The sequence below is a fragment of the Harmonia axyridis genome, chromosome 4, assembly GCF_914767665.1.
Source record: "Harmonia axyridis chromosome 4, icHarAxyr1.1, whole genome shotgun sequence".
In the NCBI taxonomy this organism is placed as follows: domain Eukaryota; kingdom Metazoa; phylum Arthropoda; class Insecta; order Coleoptera; family Coccinellidae; genus Harmonia; species Harmonia axyridis.
The window spans coordinates 20,808,669-20,832,119 of record NC_059504.1 but is presented as its reverse complement, the minus strand read 5'-3'; the positions used below and the strand labels follow the sequence as shown (position 1 = coordinate 20,832,119).

Here is a 23,451-nt window from a genome sequence, read left to right as displayed (position 1 = left end):
CCTCTAATAATTTTATCTTAAGAGATAATATCACAGACTAATCTGTGATAATACTTTGGTATAATAAAATATAATCATTGATTTTTTGTGGATCTTTAGGAGCTGTAGAAAATGATTAACCATGAAGCATATGAGATCTTTCCTCTAATTTCGTTATCTAGCCAGGTTGAATCAGTAGCTGCCTATGGTATGTTATAGTTATTGTTTTAATGCTCACATGATCTGTAAATATCTCATTTATCTAGATGACAATCTACTCATTGGAACTCGACAAGGTTTCTTATTTATGTATAATGTAGAGCCAGGTACTGAAGAAAAATATAATGTACAACTCATGCGGTTGAATAAATCTTTCAGTAAAAAGGCAATCTCCCAATTAGAGGTCATACCTGATTATCAGCTCTTGATATGTCTTACAGGTGATTATTACATATAATGCTAATATATCTTAAGAGATATATTAGATAGATAGCGATCTAACACTGACTATAATCTGATTCGTTTCAGATAATGTTGTACAAGTACACGATATAAATTCTATAAATTTTAACCTGCTCACACAAATACAACGTACACGGGGTGCCACATATTTTACATTGAATATCAGGGTTAGTTTCAATTGTTAAGTTTTGAACATGGATGGTCCTCAACTTTTTTCTTTTAGAGAGAAAAATCTCTGACTGGAGGAGGTGCTGTACTAGTGCGAATGGCAGTAGTTGTGAAGAGAAAACTACAGTTATATTATTTGAAGAACAATGAATTCATGCAGTTGGGTGAGGACATAAACTTGAGTGAGGTTCCTAGAAGTGTTATTTGGTCACAAGAATCACTCTGTATTGGGTACAAAGGGGAATATGCTCTCATAGAATTAGCGGATAATAAACATTCTGAATTATTTCCAACAAGTGGAAGTCGTTCTAGCGATCCCTGTATGGGGAAAGTATCTGAAAGAGCATATGCCCTTTGTCGAGACTCACAAACAGTTTTTGTGAATGTTAAAGGTGAAACTGAGATTACAACTGCTCTAAGGTGGTCAGATGTTCCTCTGGCCTTAACTTGGGATGAACCTTATTTATTAGCTGCTCTCCCCGATAAAGTTGAAGTAAAAACGCCAGATGCTGCTGGACTCACACAAAATTTGAGCGAACTTAGTAAGTTGTTTCATATTTTAGAACTTTTTTGAGTACATAAATCAATAGTGTGAATGAGGTTTTGTTTTTAAAAATTCCATAGTTTTCTGGTAAAATATATTTATTTTTTCCACTAGCCAAAGTGAGATTTTTGGTTTCATGCAGTCAAGGTCGAGTTTATGCAGCTAACTTTAGTCAAGTATGGGTCATTTCCGGTATCAATATAGCTAAACAGAGGAAGCTCTTACTCGATGCCAAGCAATTCCAGTTAGCTCTCAAACTAACTGTGAGTAATTGTCGCCTACAACTTCTTCGAATACTTTATTTAACCTGTTATTTATAGGCTATTTCAGACGAGTGCGAAGATGATAAAAAGGAAAAAGTTCATCATATACAGACTCTTTTAGCTTATGATCTCTTTTCTAACAAACAATTTCACGAAAGTATGAAAGAATTTCAAAAACTGAAAACTGATCCTTATGACGTAATAAGACTTTTTCCCGAGCTATTGCCTCATCAAACTGGAGAAAATAACCCTCTAGCTGGTCCACCACTAGTCGGAAAGGATTTAGAAACAGGGCTTTTAGCTTTGATCGACTATTTGACTGATATAAGACATCCTCTAAAGCTGGAGGTGGCAAATAACAACGATGCCAAGAGTAAGACAGCTCTTCATTTGCTCCAAATTATAGACACCACCCTTTTGAAGTGCTATTTACAAACCAATGATGCTCTTGTGGCTCCTTTGTTGAGATTGAATTATTGTCATCTCTCAGAAGCGGAAAAGGTGCTGAGAAAGATGGGAAGACACAACGAATTGGTCATATTGTACCAGACTAAGGGCCAGCATCGTAAGGCTTTAGAGCTGTTGAAATCAGAGAAAGCAATTGAAAGGACCATTAAGTATTTACAGCATCTTGGTCCAGATCAAGTAAGTTATAAGATCATTGTCGAATTTATTTCAAATGATAATTTGATTAATCTCAAAAGCTAACTTCAACAATCACAAGCTACCCTAAAATTATCTAATCTCGATATTATGCATTCTATCAAGGAAGCGCTCAGAATTGGTTATTCAAAAAACTTTTTGTCACTTTTTACTACTTGCTTATTATTCAAAATTTGTACTATTCATATTTATAATATTTACAAAAAAAATTATATTATTAAATTTGTGTCATCAAGTGTCATCCTTCATTTAGTTTGTTTAAAACGCTTCATTTTGCCAGTTTATAATAATAATAATAATAATAATAAAGGTCTTTATTATTTAGACATTAGTTACAGAAAATATATCATACAAATAAATAGGGCGAGGTTCAGTGTGGGTAATTGCACATTTCTGTACAACCCCCACCTGTTCTTACACCTAACCCAAAATATGAGAGTGGCACTGAGAAAATAAGAAAAAAAAAAAAAAAAAAAAAAAACCTATCTTGAGTATGATTTGCTATTGCCAGTTGATAACAATTTTCAACAAATAATTTGTTTTGAATTTTTGTTTTGTTAGTTAAGGCATTGGATGATAATAAATAAATTGAATTTCCTGTGCTGAAAATGTTATTAGGAGCTTTTGGTTAAACTGTTTATTGAAAACACATTTGTATGATTGATACTGAGCTTTCAAAAGCAGTTTGAATAAGGTGGAATATTTAAGGCAGTTAAAGCAGAGGACTTGAAATTCTTTTTTGGGTTGAATGATCTGTATTTTGTATTTTAGTGACACATTCTGGGTTCTTTTATGTATATCAGTATTTTTAACACATAAATTTCCATAGGTTGGTCTCATTCTCGAATTTGCGAATTGGGTGCTGACCGAAGCCCCTGAAGAAGGACTTCGAATTTTTATCGAATACAATCCTGATGATGAGCAACCGCCCAAGCCTAGAGTTTTAGATTTTCTACTTAGATCTCATCCTACCGTGGTCATTCCCTACCTTGAACACGTTGTTCACGTTTGGAAAGACACCAACCCCCTGTTTCACAATGCACTAGTGCATCAGTACAGATCGAGGTCTATGAGCGAACAAACTGACGTTTCGAGACGTTTGCTGTTGGAATTTCTGGAGAAGAGCCAGCATTATGTTGCCGAGTCTGTTTTGGCCCAATTTCCGAATGAAGGTTTCCTTGAAGAGAGGGCTGTGATTTTAGGGAGGTTAGGAAGGCATGACGAATCTCTGGCGATTTACGTGAGGGTCTTAGGAGATATAGACAAAGCTTTGAAATATTGCGAGAAGGTGTATGATTCCAATAACCCAAAGAGCAAAGGGGTGAGTACCATAAGTGAGAAATATAAGTGAAATAATGTTAAATGTAATACCACACACCAACAAGAGAAATCACTTTGCCGTTAGTAGACGTTTTTCTAGCCTTGAGTTTAATAATGAACTACTAGGACAACTAGACGTAGTACAACTGAGCTTCTCCGAACAACTCCGAATTGTAACACTCCGCATTTTTACTGTTGATGTCTAAATATTGGTGTATTCACTGATTAGATTCATCAGAAAATAATTTAACTAATTAATTAAATCAAGCAGAAACAGAATAAAACACTAAATTATTCATAATAAAACCCAAGTAACTTTACCCATTACCTATCCGAACTCCAATTCATATGAAACTATCACTACGATTGGTCGCAAGAATCGCAAGAATTCATTCATTTATACAAGTAGGCTCGATTCAAGGCCACGAAAATATCTTCAGCGATTTCTTCTGTAAATACGGAGAGTGAAACTTCTTTTACCAATCTGTGGTATAGTATATCTAAAGTCACTTGGAGGAAGCCAGAATATTTCAATTATACAAGGATTGTCCAAGTTTTCAGAAATTCCTTTGAAACTCATAAAAATATTGCTAACAATACTCTCAAATAAACCCCGGTATTTAGCAAATCGTCTTGGAAACAATAATGTCCCGATTTGATAGATTTTATTGGCTGAATATTTCCCCTCGTATTCCCCGTTCCACTTTGAGGGCGTTTTTGGTTACACTCATTTGCTGCATCTATCACTTCTTAATTACTGTCTAATAATTCGCATAGACCAGTGTTGTTCATAGGGGTTTTATTGAAATGCATTTTTACGTAGTTTTGGTTCGTTGTGTGACTGATGCTTTTAATGATTTCGACTATGATGTTTGGCAAAATTCTATTGCTTATGTAAAAAAAAGATAAATATTCCGCAATCAAATCTATTTCTCCATTTACTTTCAAAGTCAGAATTGATATGACGGGTTTGGAAGAAAATGATTTCGCATCCTAAATATCTTCATTCCATTGAGAAGAAAAAATTGAATGAAATGAGATTAACCAACAAATTTTTCATTACATTTTCTGATTTTAGCAATGTTATTACTGGTCTTTCATTATTCGTAATTGAAAATTTTATTGGTTTATGGATTCTCAACCATCCTAACGAATAATTTATTACAATTCATGAAATTTCGACTTTTTAGTTTCTTTCTATGTTTACTGGAAATAATAGACTACTCCATTCAATGAAAAATTGCAGTTTTCCTTAGTTCAAGTTTTTCCTCGATAACTCTTAAATTATAGGACTTGCTTGAGACCCCTCTCTTTTTATACCTACGTAAAATTGACTGAATAAATAAAAAATATAGGTTTTTTCCAAAAAACTTTTTCATAAGATATCTATAAGAATCTCATTAACTCATGAACCGTTGAGCTTATACTCAAGTATTCCCATATTGCTGAAATTATCATCAACCAAGCTATCTGATAATGCAATAATATACTGGGTGTGTCGTTTGAAATAAGAAAGTAGTACCTACTCTCTGTTTCCGGTATAAAAGAAAATTGTACAAATTTTCAGCACAAAATTATTATTAGTTTACCATAAACTAATATAGGCCATCGCGGTGAATCACCCTGTACATTATTATCATTCAGCCTTCTGCTTCCACTGCGAGACATACATTCCGCCTTACAATAACGAACAAATAAAATTCTATTCGGCAACGTATCTGCTAATTTGACGTAGAAAATTGGATGTCAGTTTTTCTTATCTTCAGACAGAACATTTCCGAATTCATCTCAAACATTTTCGTGCTCTTATAATTTTATGCAACGATCAGTTATGTTCCTAGATAGTAGGTATATTACAGGTCCAATAGTATTGCCTTGATAGTATATTACAGGTCGGGAATAAAGAATAATCAAATTATAACAGCCTAGAATGACATAGTACCTCTACTACCTATCATTTTTGATGTGACAACAGAAGGTACTCACGTCAAAAATGTTATGAAAGAATCGACATCTGAGTCCCATACATACGCAAAAATATTATTTTCAATTCAAGGGTTTGAAAAGTGTTTGGTTTATGACTGTTTTGCAATAATCTCTGGCCAAGCGTTTTTATAGACTTGTTCAAGTGACTTTGAATATACTATAATACCGTGGTGCAGTGGTGGCTCGTGATCTGTGTAGGAGGCAATGCTGCAGAGCATAATAAAAATTCGTTTTACATGGTTACAATATTAAATGAAAAGATAAATCACAAAATGAGGAAAGCACTGAAGTAAACCTCGGAGATTCTGAGCGTTACTTCATTCATGCGCCAATTGCGCCCTTATAACTGTATATAAAATGCAATTGAAGAGATAATAGTATTGACGAATCCAAAAATTAAAGGTTTCGGAAAATAATGTATGTTAAAAGGTTTCGAAAATGTCGATGACATAACCGTAACTAGTGTAGTTGTAATTTTTTTGTTTTTACTGCTGGTGTTTAGCTTGAACTTTGCATTCAATTCGTCTAATGATTAATTCTGAAACAATTTCTTATGCTCAGGTTTATGTTTATCTCATCAAACAAATATTGGACCCAGATTCCTGTCTTCCACCTAACAGCATCTTATCTCCGAAAACTGCCACCCCCGATGTAGAGCTAGCTTTGAAAATTATGGAAGAACATGCCACTCGACTGGACCCTCTTGAAATTCTGAATTCCCTTCCGGAGAATGTACCTATTGGTAGAATCCAGTCGTTTTTACTAAAGGCCCTACAAAAGTCTATATCGGAAAGAAGAAGAGCACAATTGCTTAAAGGGCTCTTGTATGCCGAGCATTTGCAATGCCAGGAGTTGAGATTTAGGCTGCAAGCACAAAAGGTCCTGATTACCGAACTGAATGTTTGTCCAGTTTGTAAAAAACGGTTCGGGAATCAGAGGTATGTACGAAATTTCTGAATTATTTTCATTTTGACATTCTCCTTTTTTTCAGTGCTCTTGTGAGGTACCCTAATGGAGATGTTGTTCATTATTCTTGTAATGACAAAAAATTACAACCCTTAAACATTAATTCAAACTCTGGTACTAAGAATTCAATGTGATACTTTAATGAGACTAACAGGTGAGCTTCTTAGAAGTGAGCCTCTGTCTCTTTATTTAAGTTTATTTGTAAAATTTATTTGAAGTGTTCATTTTTTTGTTTTTAAAGTCAAATAAACTTTATTATTATTATAAAAAAAAAATTCATATATTTATATACCTGTTAAAAATAAACTACATATATACAAAAATAAAATACACTAGTCAAATCCATAAATGAGAATCTTTTACTTTGTGGCTTAGAAAGAGCCAACAATAAGTTGAATGTCCGTTTATATCAAATTCCTCAAAAAGCGGTGACTATTTCCTGAAATTTCAGTGAGTGATCTGTCACCAGAGCAACCGTACTTTTATTCCGGTTAGGTTCGGTAACCACGCCCACTCGTCTTGGCAGTTGTCATTTTAATTATCAGATTAGTGTTTATGGATTTTTTCCATGACATCTAACACTCAAATACTGTATCATTTCAATTATGAAACAAATATACCCTTCAGGGCCATCAAGAACTTTTAGTTGTTTACAAATTGAGAGAGATTAACCATTTATAACCTCCAAAATTCTGCCAAAGAAAAATTTTGTTGACCAATGACAAGTGTCAAACGGTCCGTATATAATACGGGTAACTTTAACTCGTGCGAACGCATTTTCCGTTATAATAACACGAGAGCATAGACAATATTCCATTATACGAACCTCTTCACTCGACGTAGTTCGCGAGCTACGTCTCGAGACTCGGTGTATAATCGAATTTTCAGCCCTATCTGTAACTTCAAATCGTATAGAGATGGTATGGATCGAATAGAAATGCACCAGAATCGTTTCGAATTTGTATTCTTTAACTCAAGTGAAATTACTATGGATATCAATTACGAATTAGATTTGGCGGTAGAAGGAGAATTGGATATAGAATACCCAATTTGGACGCGATAGAAGTGAAAGATCCCGATTTCTAATATTACGATTCGATTCGTTCATTTCTATTCGTTTTACAGAATAGGGCCCATTGTCTATGCTCGAGTTGGTATTCGAGGATTCAAATATTAAGATTTTGAAAGAAAAAGGCAAATTATCTTCTTTCGAAAGAATTCAAGAAAGGAAGAATCATACTAAATCATAATAAATGTGATAAGATTACAGGCTGTGACAAAAAAATATTTTTATTTTGTATTTTATTTCCTAGCAAAAGTAGCTTACGAAATCAGAATGATTCATCTGAACAATTTACATAAATAAATTGAGGGACAGTAATATCAAATTTCATTGATAAACCACTATGAAAGAGAAAACTTTCAATAAGACAAGAATCCCATTCGTTGCTATAATCTGTATAATTCTTTCATTATATTATTATATGCAGGTAATATTTCACATAAAATTTAGAAAATCGAAAAAAGGTGGAGCAACTTCTTTAGTTCTCAAGATCTAGACATGCCACTGATTAGAATATACATTACTCAAATGTATAATAATATAATCTATTGGATTACTGGATTCGATTTTCATGAATTCCCAGAAAATTTGATTGAAATCAAATTTTTCCCTCTAGAATCATCTTTTTCATTAAAATCTTTTTTATTTTCCCCGTTGGCGTCCTAATGATATTATCCACTATTTTAACTCCAGCTCTTATTTTGTATCTGTCGGAGGGTACTCTTTGGTTGACATAATCTACAAGTTCTTCTGGTGTAACATCAGTGTGACGTTGATTTTTCAGTTTCACTACACCCATTGGGTGTTCATTGTCTGTAGGGTGTGGTATTCCAATTACAAAAGCCTCGTGGACTGAAGGATGCTGTGCCAGAATTTCTTCTATAACCGAAGGTCTGATGTTGTACAGGGTGTAGAGCAGAAGGTCTTTGAGCCTATCGACGACTACCAAACAATCGTCTTTGTTGATGTATGCCAAATCTCCAGTCTTGAACCACCCTTCCTCGTCGAAGCAAGAAGTCGTGTCCATTTTGTAATAGCCGTTCATCATGTAAACGGATTTAATTCTCAACTCGCCTTCTTGATCATGGCCGCAGGTTTTCCCCGTTTCGACGTCGACGATCTGAAAATTATATGGAATGAAATTTTCACAGAGGTTATCGAAGGTCTTACAAACCAAAATAACATTATTCTTTATATATACGGGGTTTATATTTGGTGTTCAACTCTGCTTCCTCCGTTTTGCAATAGCAATAGATGGCTGTAGCGGTAAGTGGTAGTCGAAATAAATAGATCCTAGATGTCATAGAATAAGCTTAGGTATTTTTAACATAACGCCATGAAAATATTAGTCGATTTGTGTCTGCATCATAAAGTTATTCTTGATAAAACATGTCAGCTGACGAGCCACATTCTCGTCATTTGGGGAAAGTTTTAATTTTCTGATTTAATATGAAGAAATTTGCGGTTGAGGCTCATAGAATGCTCTCAAATACCTATGGTGAGGCCGCTATTAGTGAAATAACGTGCTGAGAGTGGTTTCAACGTTTCAAGAACTGTAATTTTGACGTCGAAGAACAGCATGGCGGTGGAATATCGTTAATAAACGAAATTATTGCGTTTGAGCCGAGCATTGAAAGACAAACGGCCGCGATACAATGAGAGACATGATAAAGTGATTTTACAGCAGGAGAATGATCGACTCCATGTTGAAAAGTGGTCAAGACATACTTGGAAACGTTGAAATGGGAAGTCCTACTCCACTCGCCGTATTCTCCAGACGTAGCTCACTCGGACTATCATTTGCTTCGATTTCACAAGTCCTGGCTGACCAGCACTTCCGGTCTTATGAAGAAGTGAAAAATTGTATCGATTCGTGGGTCGCTTCAAAATATTAATAATTCAAAATATGATTAGTTTTTTCTACGCGGGATTCGTACGCTACCCGAAAGATGGGAGAAAGTAGTAGCCAACGATGGAAAATACTTTGAATCAGAAATGTATAACCAGTTTTTTACAATAAAGCCTCGAATTTCCGAAAAACACGGCGGAAGCAATGATTTTTTTTTGAGAAAACTTCCCCTAAAAGATTTTTTGTTGAAAAAAATATAATCAGCATAAGATTTAGCGCGAAAAGTTGTGCCTATGTCTAAATTTCTTTTGCAATCAATCGAAGTGTTCAAACGTTATCGCGAAAAATGTATGTTTAAAAAAACTTTGGAAGAGGAAGTATTTTCGGACTATCTGAAGAAATAAAATAATGGGTATGACTTTACGTGTGTTTGTTCAATGAAAAAAAAATTTGGGAATTAGGTATGACCTTTTTATATCAAGGGACTTGTAGGGTGTTAATCGTGTGCTTTTAGTTTTCAAGGACAATTTCGAATTTTTTATTAAAGGTATGATTCCAATATTTAAAATGATTAGCATATTATTGAAAGCGAACTCTCAGATGTAGAACTTCTTTGATGTTCGTGTATCATATTCTTGAATGATTTTCCTGTTTGTTCAATACAAAACCATAGGGCAAATTCACAATGTCACTGATCATTAAAAAAATGTAGCCTGACGAAGGCATATCGTTGGGGAAATTAGACAATAAAATTCATTTGTGGAAGTCACTTTGTTTTTATTTTATTCAGAAGATTTTATGCAATTAAATTTACTTTTCAAGTATAAAGCAAGTTTTTCTGAATTAACATTCATTAATGAAAAAAAAAATATTATCAATATTATATTTCACCATATGGTATGCTAGACGTAATACTTGTTTTCTTTGTTTATAATCTTAATCTTATCAATAACGTAAGAGTTGTAATCATTTTTCTCTGCGATTTGTTTGATTAAATTCAATTGATGGAGTTAAATATTTGAATTATATTTTTGTTGGCTTTGTTACCATGTATCCTGAATGAACGTCGGCAGTCAAGAGGGAAAGCACACCAATACTCCTAGAGATCTACAATCTCTGTTTACCTACATTTCTGATCACAAGGAAATGATAGTGGAGAGATTTTCTGCTGAACTTTTGTTATTTTCATTGGATATGAATACATATAACCTTGAAGATTCATTCTACAGGATGTTCCAGAATTGGAGGTACAAACAAAAAGACAGATTCCTCAGATCATTTTAAGAAAAAAAAAGTCCTATACAAATGTGCCAGAAAACGCTTTGTTTTCGAGATACAGAGTCATAGCCATTTCCCGCCACAAGATTAAATTTGGCATAGATATTCCAAATTCAAGGTTTCAATATTATGATATGCTAATTTTGAATTAAAATTTACAGGGTGAGATTTCTTCTGGAACAGTCTCCGCTTGTTGCCTCTAGAATTTTTCGGTGGACCATAGGTCGTTCAGAGAAATTTAAAAAGAAACTTTGGTCCAGCACTAGACTTTTTGGTTTCTTGTAGTATTGTTATATCTGCTACCGATTTCGAGAACAAAATTTCAAACAAGTCTCTAGTAATCCTCAGGATAATCCTAATTATCACTAAGATCCAGTTAGAAAGCTGTGATAAATGAATAGAATATATGTATTTAAGTTTTGGTACTTTTTACCCAATATGTAGCGAACATTAATAAAAATTCGATAAACTGATATAATCAACACAAAAATAGGACTAAGTACAATCCACACCCTCTGTATCTAGAAAACAATGTGATGTTTATAGGACTTTTTGTCTTGAAATTATATAAGGAACAACTCATTTTCATTTGTACCTCCAACTTAGGAAAACCCTCTGTATCATCTAACCGTATACAGGGTGTATATGAATAGTTGCGAAAAAATTTTTGGGCGATTCCATGTCAGATATTAGGGTGGGTCTTTCATATAATTTTTTTTTTTTTGAGTCTTCCCCTGCATAGTTACAGCCCCTAAGGATGGCGCCCGAAAAGTAGTTTTTAATGTGTGAAAAGTTCAAAATTGTTTTTTTTTTGTTACATTTATTTTATATTTCTATAAGTTCTCAATGAAAATATCGCTTCGACATCCGTCTATTGAATAAATTTAAGGTCGAAAATAATTCCAGCCTCTACAACTCAGGCGTATTATCTCTTGATGAATTTTATTTCCTCGGTAACCGTGAATTTTAGCAAGAAATTGCTAGAGACCTTATTTGGTAAAAATAGTTCAGTCAATCCAAAATTAATTTTCTCATTGTAAAATATTAATATAGACAAAGTTATTGCGAAACGAATTTGAGGTGTGGTTCTTTCTACTCTTTGGAATCATAGAGGAATACCACCAAAAAATTTTTCGAATGCCTTCTCGCCCGCATAAAATGTCAGCTCAATTGTATTTTTGTGAATTTTTAGTTGTTAAGAAAAAAATTAAAAACCTTTTTTTCGCGTGCCATTTTTAGGGGGTTCAGAGCAGAGGGGGCTCAAAAAAAAAATATAAGACCCATCCTATTTTTGGACTCGGAATCACTGCCTAACTACTACTACTACAACTATTCATATACACCCTGTATAAAACATTAACTGGTTGATTTCCAAGGTTCACTTTTTCAAGCTGAATCGTGTAATAATTTTTCTCACCTTGAATGATTGTCCTCGGAATATTTTACCACAAGATTCAGGATATTTTTTCTGCAGTGCCAAACTTTCTGGATCCCGTACGCTGAAAGTAGCCAACAGACCAGAGGCCTCAGTCATTCCGAGCATTTGAAAAACAGCCGTATTTGGGAACATCTCCCTCGCATAATCGAGATGGTAAGCCTTGACAGGACCTCCTCCCGTTACGAATAGCCTTAGATAATCGGTACTTTTGCATTTACCTTCCTTCCACTTCAGATAAACGTTGACAATCTGACCAGGTGGTAGGAACGCAGTGCTCGGCTGAAAAAAATTCATTAAATTATAGTCAAGAGTTTTCGAAAACTTGTCACTTAATCTTCATTATCTTAACTCTATATTTTGAAATGTTGACAAGTATGTTTTGTCAAAATTTCAAAATATAGAGTTAAGATAATGAGGATTAAGTGACGCAACATTTGTTGTTGTTGGAAACCTGGACAAAAATGAGTTTCGTCTATTGAAAATACTGTTGACTATGAAAAAAATACTGTGCAAGCAATCTGTGTCGCATCTCGGTGAGTGAGTCTACAGTCTTAACCACTACGCTACCGATTGCGGTGTTTATTGTTGCTATGTGGAGCTTTATGAGAAGCCGCCACAGCTTGTTAAGTGTTATTCAGCCTCTGCGCCATGAACAATAAAGATGGTCGAACAACCACCGACAATGCTGAACGCAGCAAAGAATTTATTTTTTGGCGCCCCTGTTGAAAAAGTATCAATAAACACACCCCAATAAAGAAAACATCACCTGCCTCGATGATAATCCGCCATTTTTTATTTCTCCAGCGATTTTGCTAATCGTTTCCTTCTAAAGTCGTTTCCACTGGGTTTCTTTTTTTTCGGACATTTTTACCTACAATAAATTCCTTCTTCTTCGACGCCGATGAACATTGCTTAAGTAACAATCTGATTCTCACATCCACAATCGATCACATACGATCGATGAAAGATTACCCATCTCACCACAAGATACAAAGGGCGTAAGGCATGCAAAGCTTCGAAAATTAAATGGGATTAAAAACATATGTTCCGCTGAAAACATTTAGCATTTATCAGTTTTTTCGAATTCAGAATCGTAGGAATTTTCCATATGATGAATGTGTAAACAAGTTTGCCAAACGGTTCTTCTCAGGACCACCACCCTGAAGACGACAGGCGAACGTCGGTAACAACTAACTTAATCTCATAGATGATAGAAGCAGTCTAAGTAACTATCCAACATATAGTCCATCATCAATAGGCAGGAGTAACCTGGTATAATACGATAAACAATAAGAAAAATCAGTTATGAAGTACACTAAATACGGTTATCAGAACAAAGGTTGGCGCCCCATGGTATATAAGCAACCAACAAATCAGAGAAAAATTGAAAATTGAAACTATTGAGGAAATAGTAAACGAACAAAGAAAGAAGACAATGGAGACGCTGTAGGAGCATGGGGATAGGGAACTGAGAAAGATAATACAAATCCCAATACGAAAGACAGATAAGAGGAAATACCTCTATCAAATAACCAAAATAGAATAAAAAAGGGACATGCATAAGAGAGAAAAGAGTCCCAATTAGACAACAGAAAAAAATTGGTGAAATTATAGTAGAGGCGTAGGGAATAAAATTCCAGTACTTTTACAAAAAGATAACATGATTCCATCAGTATTCCCGGTATGAAACGTTGCAATCTCTTGAAAGAAGGCTAACCGTCAAAATTGGCTGAGAACGCCTCGCCAAATGTTCATCAATTATCTTGGCAAAGATGAAACCATCAATAGTTAATGTTATTGAATAGATTGGGAGCAGAAGTTTGCAAAAAAATGCCTGAAATACAAAAGAAAAACATTTTCTTTCACCAAGACAATGCTCCTTGTCACAAATTGTTGAAAACCAAGGTTGAACTGAACGAATTGCGCTTCCAGTTGCTGGACTACACAGTTCATTTTCGCGATCTGACCACCAGAAATTACAGGCTTTTTGAAGACCTCAACAGAATGCTCCAGGGAATGAAATTTGTCTCTAATGATGTGATGGCCGAAGTTGAAGGCTATGTCGAAAGCAAATTTGAATCTTTTTCAGAAAAAGTATTGAAAAGTCATGGAAGCGTTGGAGTACACCTCTTAAAGGTGACGAATAGAATTACTGGTTGGGCTCGGGACTTATTGAGTGAAGTCTTCCGTGCTTAGGAGACTCGAAATATTTCCTTTCATGTCTCATACATCGCCTTCATGAATTTGCTGATAATAGATAGAGAGAGAGTCGATAAAAGATCAGGACAAAACCAATTTATCCAAGTGAAAAAGCGACCCATGGAAGAAAACCCTTCATATTCGCAAGTTTTTTATTCTATATATATATATATATATATATATATATATATATATATATATATATATATATATATATATATATATATATATATATATATATATATATATATATATATATATATATATATATATATATATATATATATATATATATATATATATATATATATATATATATATATATATATATATATATATTATCAAAAAACCCAATTACCATGAAAATGGTGTAGGGTGTAATATTACATTATAAAAGAATATTTCAATAATTTAACAAATAAATAAAAAAAATTCAATTCTTCATTGTTGGATTTCTCCCCCATGTACGAATTTGGTCCATGCTCTTTTATCCACAGCCTCTCTTGCTTCTCTCCATGTTCGTCCTCTCTCATTAATTATTTCGGTGATAGTGTTGTTCCATGTTTGCTCTGGTCTTCCTCTTTTGGATTTTGGCCTCCCATATTTGCTTCGCAGGCCTCTCGTTGTTCATTCTATTTAAATGTCCCCACCAGCTGAGTTGTCTCCTCTCTACAAAATCCTGTAATGGCTCTATCTCCAGATCTTGACATATTGACTCGTTCCTTATTTTATTCAATCTTGTCACTCCCTTCACTCTTCTGAGGTATTTCATTTCTACTGCTTTGATTCTACTTTTCTGTCTCCTATTCAATGCCCATGACTCGCAGGAAAAGGTCAATGTCGGTCTATAAACTGCCTTATATACTTTTATCTTGGTGCCTTGGGAAATTTCCTTCTTACTTATAAAACTGCTATTCATGATGTGGTATAGTTTTATTGTACTTTCTATTCTGCGATTGATTTCTATGTCTTGTTTCCCGTCCTCACTCAATTCCACTCCCAAGTATCTAAAGGTCTTTACCTGTTCTATGCTTGTCCCATCCAACCTTATTTTCATTTCTTCAGGGTCTCCTATCACCATAACTTTCGTTTTGTTCTTATTTATTTCCATCCCGAACTCCCTAATGACTGCATCCCAGATCTCCATGTTTCTCTGTAGATCCTTCTTTTGTCCTATATCACTATGATGTCATCCACAAAAGCACACTCTGATATTTCCACCATCTTCATATTTTTGTATCCAACTTGAAATTTCTTGGTTCTTTTCGTACATTCCTTTAGTATTTCATCCATAAATATTAGGAACAACAGCGGACTCAAACTTCCACCTTGTCTTAATCCTGCCTTCGTACAGAATACCTGTGATGTTCTATTCAGGCTTATCACTCGATTTTTATTCAACCTGTATATATTTTCTATTATTTTCATCAATTTTCCCGTTATTCCTCTTTTTTCAATTATTTCCCACAACTTCTTTCTTTTTACCTTATCGAAGGCTTTCACCAGGTCTATGAAGCCTACATATAGTTTTCTGTTCTCCTCTCTTGCTTTCTCACATAGTATCTTCATGGTAAATATATGATCTTGAATGCTTCTTCCGCTCTGTGTTTCTTCTAGTGTTGTCTCTATTTTCTCTCTTATCTTTTTGTCCAATATTTTTTCGTAAATTTTCATAGCCGTACTCAATAAAGTTATACCTCTATAATTACTACAATCCTGTTTGTCACCTTTTTTGTATATCGGAACTATCAATGCTGTTTGCCAATCTTCTGGGATCGTCTCTTCCTTCCATACCGTTTCAAAGATCCTCAACAATATTTCCAATCCATTCTGTCCCAAGTTCTTAATCATTTCCGATGTTATTCCGTCACATCCAGGCGCTTTTCCATTCTTCAATGTTTTTATCGCCTGCTTTAGCTCTTCCAATGTTATTCTTTCATCTTCCTTAACTTCTACATTTTCCGGTTTTTCGTTTGGATCTTCCCCTTCGTTCTGTCCATCATCCAATAGTTCTTGAAAATATTCTCTCCATCTCTCCATAATTTCCCCATCAGCTGTCAACAAACTTCCATTTTTACCTCTTATTTTCCCACATTCGTTTCTTCCTTCGGTTCTTTTTGATTTAAGAGTTCTGTAAAAGAGTTTTTGATTTGTCTGAAAGCTGTTCTCCATTTTTTCCCCAAACTCTTTCCACTTTTCCTTCTTCAGCGATATTATAAGGGTTTTGACACTCTTTCTCTATTTTTTATATTTTTCATAATTATCTGTACTTCTATTATTCAGGTACTCTTTCCATTTCTCCTTTTTTATTCTTAATTGATCTTTTACTTCTTTGGTCCACCATGTTGTTTGCTTTTTCTTGTTTGATTTTCTATAACTTCCACAAACTGCTTTTGTCGATTCTATAACTACACTCTTAAATTTGTTCCATAAGCTTTCCAGTGTAGGTTCATTTTTCTGGTCCCTTTCAAATCTTCTTTCCGTTTCTACCCTGTACAGTTCTGCTACTTCCCTGTTTGATAGTCTATAGGCTCTAAGGCATTCGTGCTCTATTTTCTTCTCCTTGTTTTCATTCTTCTTACTGTTCGTATCCACTTTAATCTTGGTTATAACCACGTAGTGATCACTTCCGATTTCTGGCCCTCTTCTCACTCTGGTATCAAGAATACTTGACCTTTGTTCTCTCTGTACTAGAACATAATCTATTATTGATTTTTCTCCAGGACTGCTAACCTCCCTTGTGTATCTATGAATGTCCTTGTGTTCGAATAGTGTATTTGTTATTATCATATTATTGAGTAAACAAAAACTCAGTAGTCGCTCACCATTATTATTCCTTATCGTTTCTCCAAATGGTCCCATAACCTCCTCATACATCCTGTCTCTTCTACCTATTCTACCATTTAGATCACCCAATATAATCACCTTTCCCTTTGCTTCTTCGGTGATCGTTGTTAGATCCTCCCAAAATTTTTTTTATTCTAATTTCTAATATTCCGTAGAAAGTTGTGTATATATCTACCTATATCAGATACAGTTCAAATGCTGATAGTCAAACCATTATTCTTCACATCCTAATAGTAAAAGTAAAATACATATACCTAGATAAAGATCAAACAAGTACCTTGAACTTTTCCATAGCTTCCCAGAAACCCTCACTGGTGAATTTAGCCCCCATTGTTCTTAGAGATCCATGTATTGTTGACATCAGAATTATGCCTATTCCCGAAATCCAATACATTGGAGTATAAGAAAGACAGTTGTAGTAAGATTCTTCGCCTATCACCAATGTGAAGTTGCTGACATTGTAGGATCCTGGCAAATTGAAACTTGAATTCAAAAATTTAATAGGTAGGTAATGTTATGATTTTTTCGGAATTAATATTGAAATAGGGATATGACTTATTGATTACTTTCAAATTCAAATAAAAAAGATTCATTGGTAATTTTTCTAAATTCAATCATAATTTCAAAATTAGAATTATATTTCATCAAAGTTGAAATTTATATAATGTATATTATAGTATGACGCATTGAAAAAAAATTTGATTTGAGAATATTTCAAAATTTAATAATTCAAAAGTTTTGAATTTGAAGATTTTATTTTTATTTTTCTATTGTGACTAGAATCCAGCCCAATTTTCAAAATTTGAATGAAATAATAAATAATCAACTCGAAAAGATAGATTTCAGAAAAGAAAATCATATCAATTGGCACCCAACGTGGGGCTAGATAATCACTAAATTATTAATTTGCTTTCCAATCTGATTAAAATTCATAGTCCATATAAATTATTTCAAGTTTTTTTGAAGTAATCAAAAGGCTTATTCTAATACACAAAATTTCAATTCAAAAACAAAAAATTACTGCTATTTGTTGATAATTGAATAAATAAAGAAGAAGAATAGAAGAAATGAAGATGAATAAAGCAACAGTTGTTATTTTCACCTTGAGGATAAGGATAATAATCACCTGAATCTGTCACGTGTTCTGCAACAGTCATAACTTTTCCTAGTAGAGAATAATGATTACAACAAATACCCTTCGGTTTTCCCGTAGTTCCGCTACTGAAAAAAATAACAGCGGTTTCTTTGAGATCCTCGACTATTGCTGGAGAAAATTCTTGATCCGGAGTTTCGGCGATGATTTGATCAAAAGTGAGGTTCTTCTGGCTTTTTCCTAAAATTATCAAATCTGCTTTAATATTCGCTTTCTTCATACATTCTTCAATTTTGTCCTCTACGTTTTCTGCAACGAAGATCATCTATACGAAAAGAAAAGTAGACATAAACCATGAGTTCTATGATCGATCATCGACTCACCTTCGGCTGTATGTATTCGAAAAGATATATGATATCTTCTTCGGCCATGGTTGGTTCAACAGATGAATAGCAGACATCGATAAATTTGGCTGCGAAGAATGGAACAGTCGAGTACATTTGATTGTGGCTGAAAAGGCAGACCACATCGTCCTTCTTGAAATTTTTGGACTTTAGATAAATGGCCAATTTTATGCTTTTATCCAATAGATGACCGTTTGTGCAGGATTCACCAGTCTCTATGATGTACTGGAAATAATGTCATCGTTATAGACATCGTAAAAACCCTTTCAGAAAAATCATCCATTCAAGTGTTATGGATTATATTATTGTTGTATTATGAATGATTTAAAATATAATTTCATAGTAGGTTTATATTAACGGCCTTTGGATAATGGATATTTTGTATTAAAATTTTTTACTTCGAGTACGATTAAGGCTACAATTCCAATGCAAATATCTTAGTTTCCTAAATATAGGGTTGTTGTTTATTACTTTATAGTCTGATCTGATTTATTTATCCACTCGCATGTCTGTTCCACCTATTAAGCCGTTTAAAGTAAATTTTCCTAGTTTCCTCGACCGCCGCGTTTCGACGACTTTGACTTTATCTAACCAATCGCAATTCTAGAAATCACGCAGCTCCGCCCAGCTACGCGATTGCTAGAATTGTGATTGGTTAGATAAGGACGTCGAAACGAGGCGGTCGATGGAAACTAGGAAAATTTACTTTAAAAGGCTTAATATGTGGAACAGACATGCGAGTGGATAAATACATCAGATCAGACTATAGAGTAATAAACAAACATGATTATTATTCTGTATTGTTCAAATTTGAAAATATTCGCTAGGCAGAAATAATTAGGGTGATGGAAAATCAACTCCAAAAAATACAGAAAAATCATGCCTCCATTTGAAATCAATTACATGGGCGTACATAGCCGTTTTTTTCCAAAATTCGAGGATTTTTTGTGACAAACTGGATATAAATTTATAATTCAAATTATTGTCCATCGCTGGCCACTACTTTCTAACATCTTTCGGGTAGCGTACGAATCTCGCGTTGAAAAAAAACTGGTCATCTTTTGAAGCTATAAGGGGGAGGGGCTTCAGATAGATCATTTGAAGCAATCCACGAATCGATCCAATTTTTTACTTCATCATAAGACCGAAAGTGCTGGTCAGCCACGCCGTGTGCCATTGATCGAAACAAGTGATAGTCTAAGGAATACGGCGGGTGGGGTAGGACTTCCCATTTCAACGTTCCCAAATATGTCTTGACCACTTTCGCAATATGAGGTCGAGCATTGTCATGTTATAAAATCACTTTATCATGTCTATCATTGTATTGCGGTCGATTGTCTTTCGATACTCGGCTCAAACGCATTAATTGCGTTCGATAACGATCGCTTGTGATTGTTTCAGTCGGTTTTAACAACTCATAATACACTACATCGAGCTGGTCCCAGCAAATACTAAGCATGATCATGGAACCGTGAATAGTCGGTTTGGTCGTCGACGTGGAAGCATGGCCGGGATCTCCCATGATTTTCAGTGTTTGGGATTATTGTAATGAACCCATTTCTCATCTCCAGTCACAATGCGATGCAGAAATCCCTTCCGTGTTTGCCTTGCAAGCATCTGTTCACAGGCAAACAAACGCCGTTCATTATCACTCGGCTTCAACTCTTACGGCACCCAATTTTCTTATTTCTGAATCATTCCCATGACTTTCAGGCGTTTTGAAATGGCTTGTTGCGTCAGTCCCAATGATCTTAAAGCGATGAAACGATGAAACCACTATCGGCACGTTCTTTGAGAGCATTCGATGAGCCTCAGCCACAGATGTCAGAAAAAATAGTAGAAGGGGGTTTTAATTCTTTCATTGATTTTTTTGAGAAAACAACCCTCAAAATAAATAATAAGATTTTTCGTAGAATGTTGCGCATATGTCCGAATTCTATTAAAATCAATCGAAGCGTTTAAACATAATTCCAGAAAATACTTTTTTTTTTAAATATGTAATTTTAACTCTCTCTCTTTAATTTGACAATCAAAGAAAATCTGAGCTCTTGTGGTATTACCCCCGATCATTTAGGTCATAGTTTCTTGAGCCGGTAATGTATTATTTTTTATGGCCTTCTACTCACCTGAGCAATTTTATCTTTGTGTAATTTCATCGAACGGAATAATTCGAAACCTAATCCACCTCTAGCTGGCTCATAGACTGGTTCTTCACCATGTAATATTGCGGGTTCTGAAATTTTTTGTTTGGATTAAATAATTTGTGATTGGGAATAGATATTATTCTTCATCACGATAATATACTCAAGATTTCTTTGATTTCATGGTATTAATTATAAGAATATTAAAAGAACAAGATTGGAAACTACTTAATTCACACGCGCGAGACAAATTTCAAGGTCCACATTTAAATTGAGCGAATGTGCAAAGATGTTTATGAGCGCGTTTTACTACAATACTTTTAATACCTATAAGATTTCAAGAAGAAACCACACAAATGACATTTTCTTTTCAAAACTAGTTTAACAAAAATGTTTCTGAAATTTTAATTTTTACTAAATTTAAATTTTGCAGCTGGGTGCATAATAAAATAGATAACTAAGTACTGCATATTCAATATTTACAAATTATTAATAAAAATCTGATTCACTCTTCTTGATTTATTTGATATTCTGTTTATATTTGCTACCAGGAAAAAAGTGCAAAAAATATTTTTTGCTCGATAGAACGACTTTTGTTAGTTACCGCATTTGTTGCTAGATCAGTAGACTATTTTTACTGGTTGCTATTCATTGAAATGATGAAATAATCCACCAACAATTCGAAATTCATCAATTTAATTCGTCGACCTTAATAAGCAAGCAATTCTTTTTCATTGATTTAGCTGCCTTTTCCTTGCATCCATTTCTTGAAAGTCTTGTATGTACCCCCGTTACGTAAATTATTGTCACTTTGATAATCTAAAATCAATAAGCTTTCTGCTTTCATTGAGATAAGCAGTCATTTTCCAAAAACATCCTGTAACTCGAGAATGAAGCAAAATATTTACGTTCTGATTTCTGGAATCTTAATATTTCGAAAAAAGAGATCAGGGGTCCTCGAAGATGTTTTGCTTAGTGACCATCAAATTCGAGACACCCTGTACATGTACTAAAAACAAACAGTTTAATAGAAAACGTCAGTATTATTTTATTATAAAAAGACTTCTCCCTCAAAAACATCAATCTTTCATTTCAAACATTTTTCCCTAAATTTTTTTTTCAAGATTGTTGGCTGATTCAACTCGAAAAATTCACCCGGTAGATCCATAAATTATATACAAATCTATTTTGTCGTAGAAAACTTTCAAATTTTTGAGTTTTCGAACAGGAAGGTCAGATTTATTAAAAAAAACCAGTTCAAAAATCATCCTCAGTTCTCTACAATGAACATAAAATGTTAATTTAATCGATCTCAAAAAGAACATAATGACTTTATACTGTGTACAATCTTCATAAACAAAAACAAGTTTATAATTCATTTTGAAGTGATAGCATTCTTCATTTAAGAAGGAAGAACGGACATACCTAATATATTTAAAATTTTTTTTTTATATCTAAAATTTTTTCTTATTGCTAGTTTTGAAAAGATTTCTTGGAAATGCAATACAGTTCCGATCATAAAAGTTGGAATGATTAAAAGCTTAATTGATAGAATGCTATTAATTGCTTTTTTTAAATTATAAACATCTTCACGTTGATATTCGAAAAATTAAATAAATCTGAATCGTTGTTCATGATTTATTGAAAGTAACTGGGATTGCATTGCCAAAGATAAGATATACGTGAGTGCTTTTCTTATTTGTTGAGTTTCATTCATTAGCGTTTTATTATTCAATTGAAAACAAAATCAATACAATTCGTTAAACGCTATTAAAAAAAACCTGTTTATCGAAACTTCAAAGAACGCGGAAGAGCAAATTCTTCATCACTTACTTTCTTCCATGCTTCCTACAACTAGGGCACCACTACACTCACTGACCTCTCGAGTATTTGTTTCCTTTGGTACTTGAGAATGAGAATACTCCTTTCCGTACTCTCCCATCATTTTTACAACTCTATTACGCAACCGATGTCAATTGCATCCACCAAAGACAATTCGTTTACTGAATTCCCATAATGTGGCCCTGGCATTGTCGGTCGATTTTAGAGTACGATTATTGAGCAGTTGCAAACGATATCGAGTCATTAATTTGGCATTTTAAATAAATCCCATTGATTCGATTATAGAAATTGTGAACTCAGACTATTGTTGGAGCTATCGCGTGTAATATCAACATTTCCTGCGTTATTGCTAGTTTTCGCGTCATTCGTATTTTGTCTTAACAGTTTCGTACTTCGGACTGTTTGTCGTAATTTTTACTACTTTTAGTAGAACATTTTGCTTTGTCATTCTGGTTGATAATCCTTTCAATAACACATTGACATTGTGGTCCATTATTTTTATGTTGCCTAATATTAATTTCAAGTCGTATAAAGAAGCTGAAAACGAATAGATTCACTGTTATGTTTCCTGATTTTACTAATTCCAATTATCATCACGCGATTTCGATTTTGCAATGCTGTTAGAAATTGAGTTCTACTTATTTGATTCTCTGATTTTCATGCACTTACAATATATATTTTTTTAAAATTTATGGAGATCAAACTAAATTTGAAACCCTTAGTTCAATCATAAATAAATGTAAGCTACATAAAATCACAATATCCAAACAAACAAATGAGGAAAGCGTTCACCTGAAGTAAGGAGATTTGAGGGCTTAAAACTCTTGAATTCGATAATCTACTTTTTTTATGGTTGGAGCTATCGCGTGTTATATCAACATTTCCTGCGTTATTGCTAGTTTTCGCGTCATTCGTATTTTGTCTTAACAGTTTCGTACTTCGGACT

General features: G+C 34.0%; 2 protein-coding genes across 2 annotated transcripts; one reads left to right on the top strand and one right to left on the bottom strand.

The window, feature by feature from the left end:
* The first annotated feature begins 11 nt into the window (after window positions 1–11).
* On the top strand, window positions 12–6,847 carry LOC123678829 (vam6/Vps39-like protein). The gene is made up of 10 exons (XM_045616066.1): window positions 12–187; window positions 246–419; window positions 508–608; window positions 665–1,151; window positions 1,268–1,416; window positions 1,474–2,061; window positions 2,909–3,400; window positions 5,947–6,323; window positions 6,377–6,492; window positions 6,626–6,847. Exons 1-9 carry the CDS (start codon window positions 112–114, stop codon window positions 6,483–6,485), a joined length of 2,553 nt encoding a protein of 850 aa, XP_045472022.1. The 5' UTR covers window positions 12–111; the 3' UTR covers window positions 6,486–6,492; window positions 6,626–6,847.
* A 785-nt stretch (window positions 6,848–7,632) lies between these two features.
* Window positions 7,633–22,836, bottom strand: LOC123678832 (luciferin 4-monooxygenase-like). Its single transcript, XM_045616072.1, has 7 exons — window positions 22,497–22,836; window positions 20,649–20,755; window positions 18,502–18,747; window positions 18,152–18,443; window positions 17,303–17,493; window positions 11,959–12,258; window positions 7,633–8,534 (listed from the first exon to the last, which is right to left on the bottom strand). The coding sequence occupies exons 1-7, from the start codon at window positions 22,606–22,608 to the stop codon at window positions 8,013–8,015; spliced, it is 1,770 nt and encodes a 589-aa protein (XP_045472028.1). The 5' UTR covers window positions 22,609–22,836; the 3' UTR covers window positions 7,633–8,012.
* Between the last annotated feature and the right edge of the window lie 615 nt (window positions 22,837–23,451).

Excerpts from the sequence above, each read along its gene's own strand:
- LOC123678829 (XM_045616066.1), top strand. The coding sequence starts at position 112 with ATGATTAACCATGAAGCATATGAGATCTTTCCTCTAATTTCGTTATCT. Across the intron at positions 609-664 it reads ATTTTACATTGAATATCAGG|AGAGAAAAATCTCTGACTGG; the intron begins GTTAGTTTCAAT and ends TTTTTCTTTTAG. Across the intron at positions 1,152-1,267 it reads ACAAAATTTGAGCGAACTTA|CCAAAGTGAGATTTTTGGTT; the intron begins GTAAGTTGTTTC and ends TTTTTCCACTAG.
- LOC123678832 (XM_045616072.1), bottom strand. The coding sequence starts at position 22,608 with ATGATGGGAGAGTACGGAAAGGAGTATTCTCATTCTCAAGTACCAAAG. Across the intron at positions 20,756-22,496 it reads TGTAGGAAGCATGGAAGAAA|AACCCGCAATATTACATGGT; the intron begins GTAAGTGATGAA and ends AAAAAATTTCAG. Across the intron at positions 8,535-11,958 it reads TCCGAGGACAATCATTCAAG|ATCGTCGACGTCGAAACGGG; the intron begins GTGAGAAAAATT and ends TATAATTTTCAG.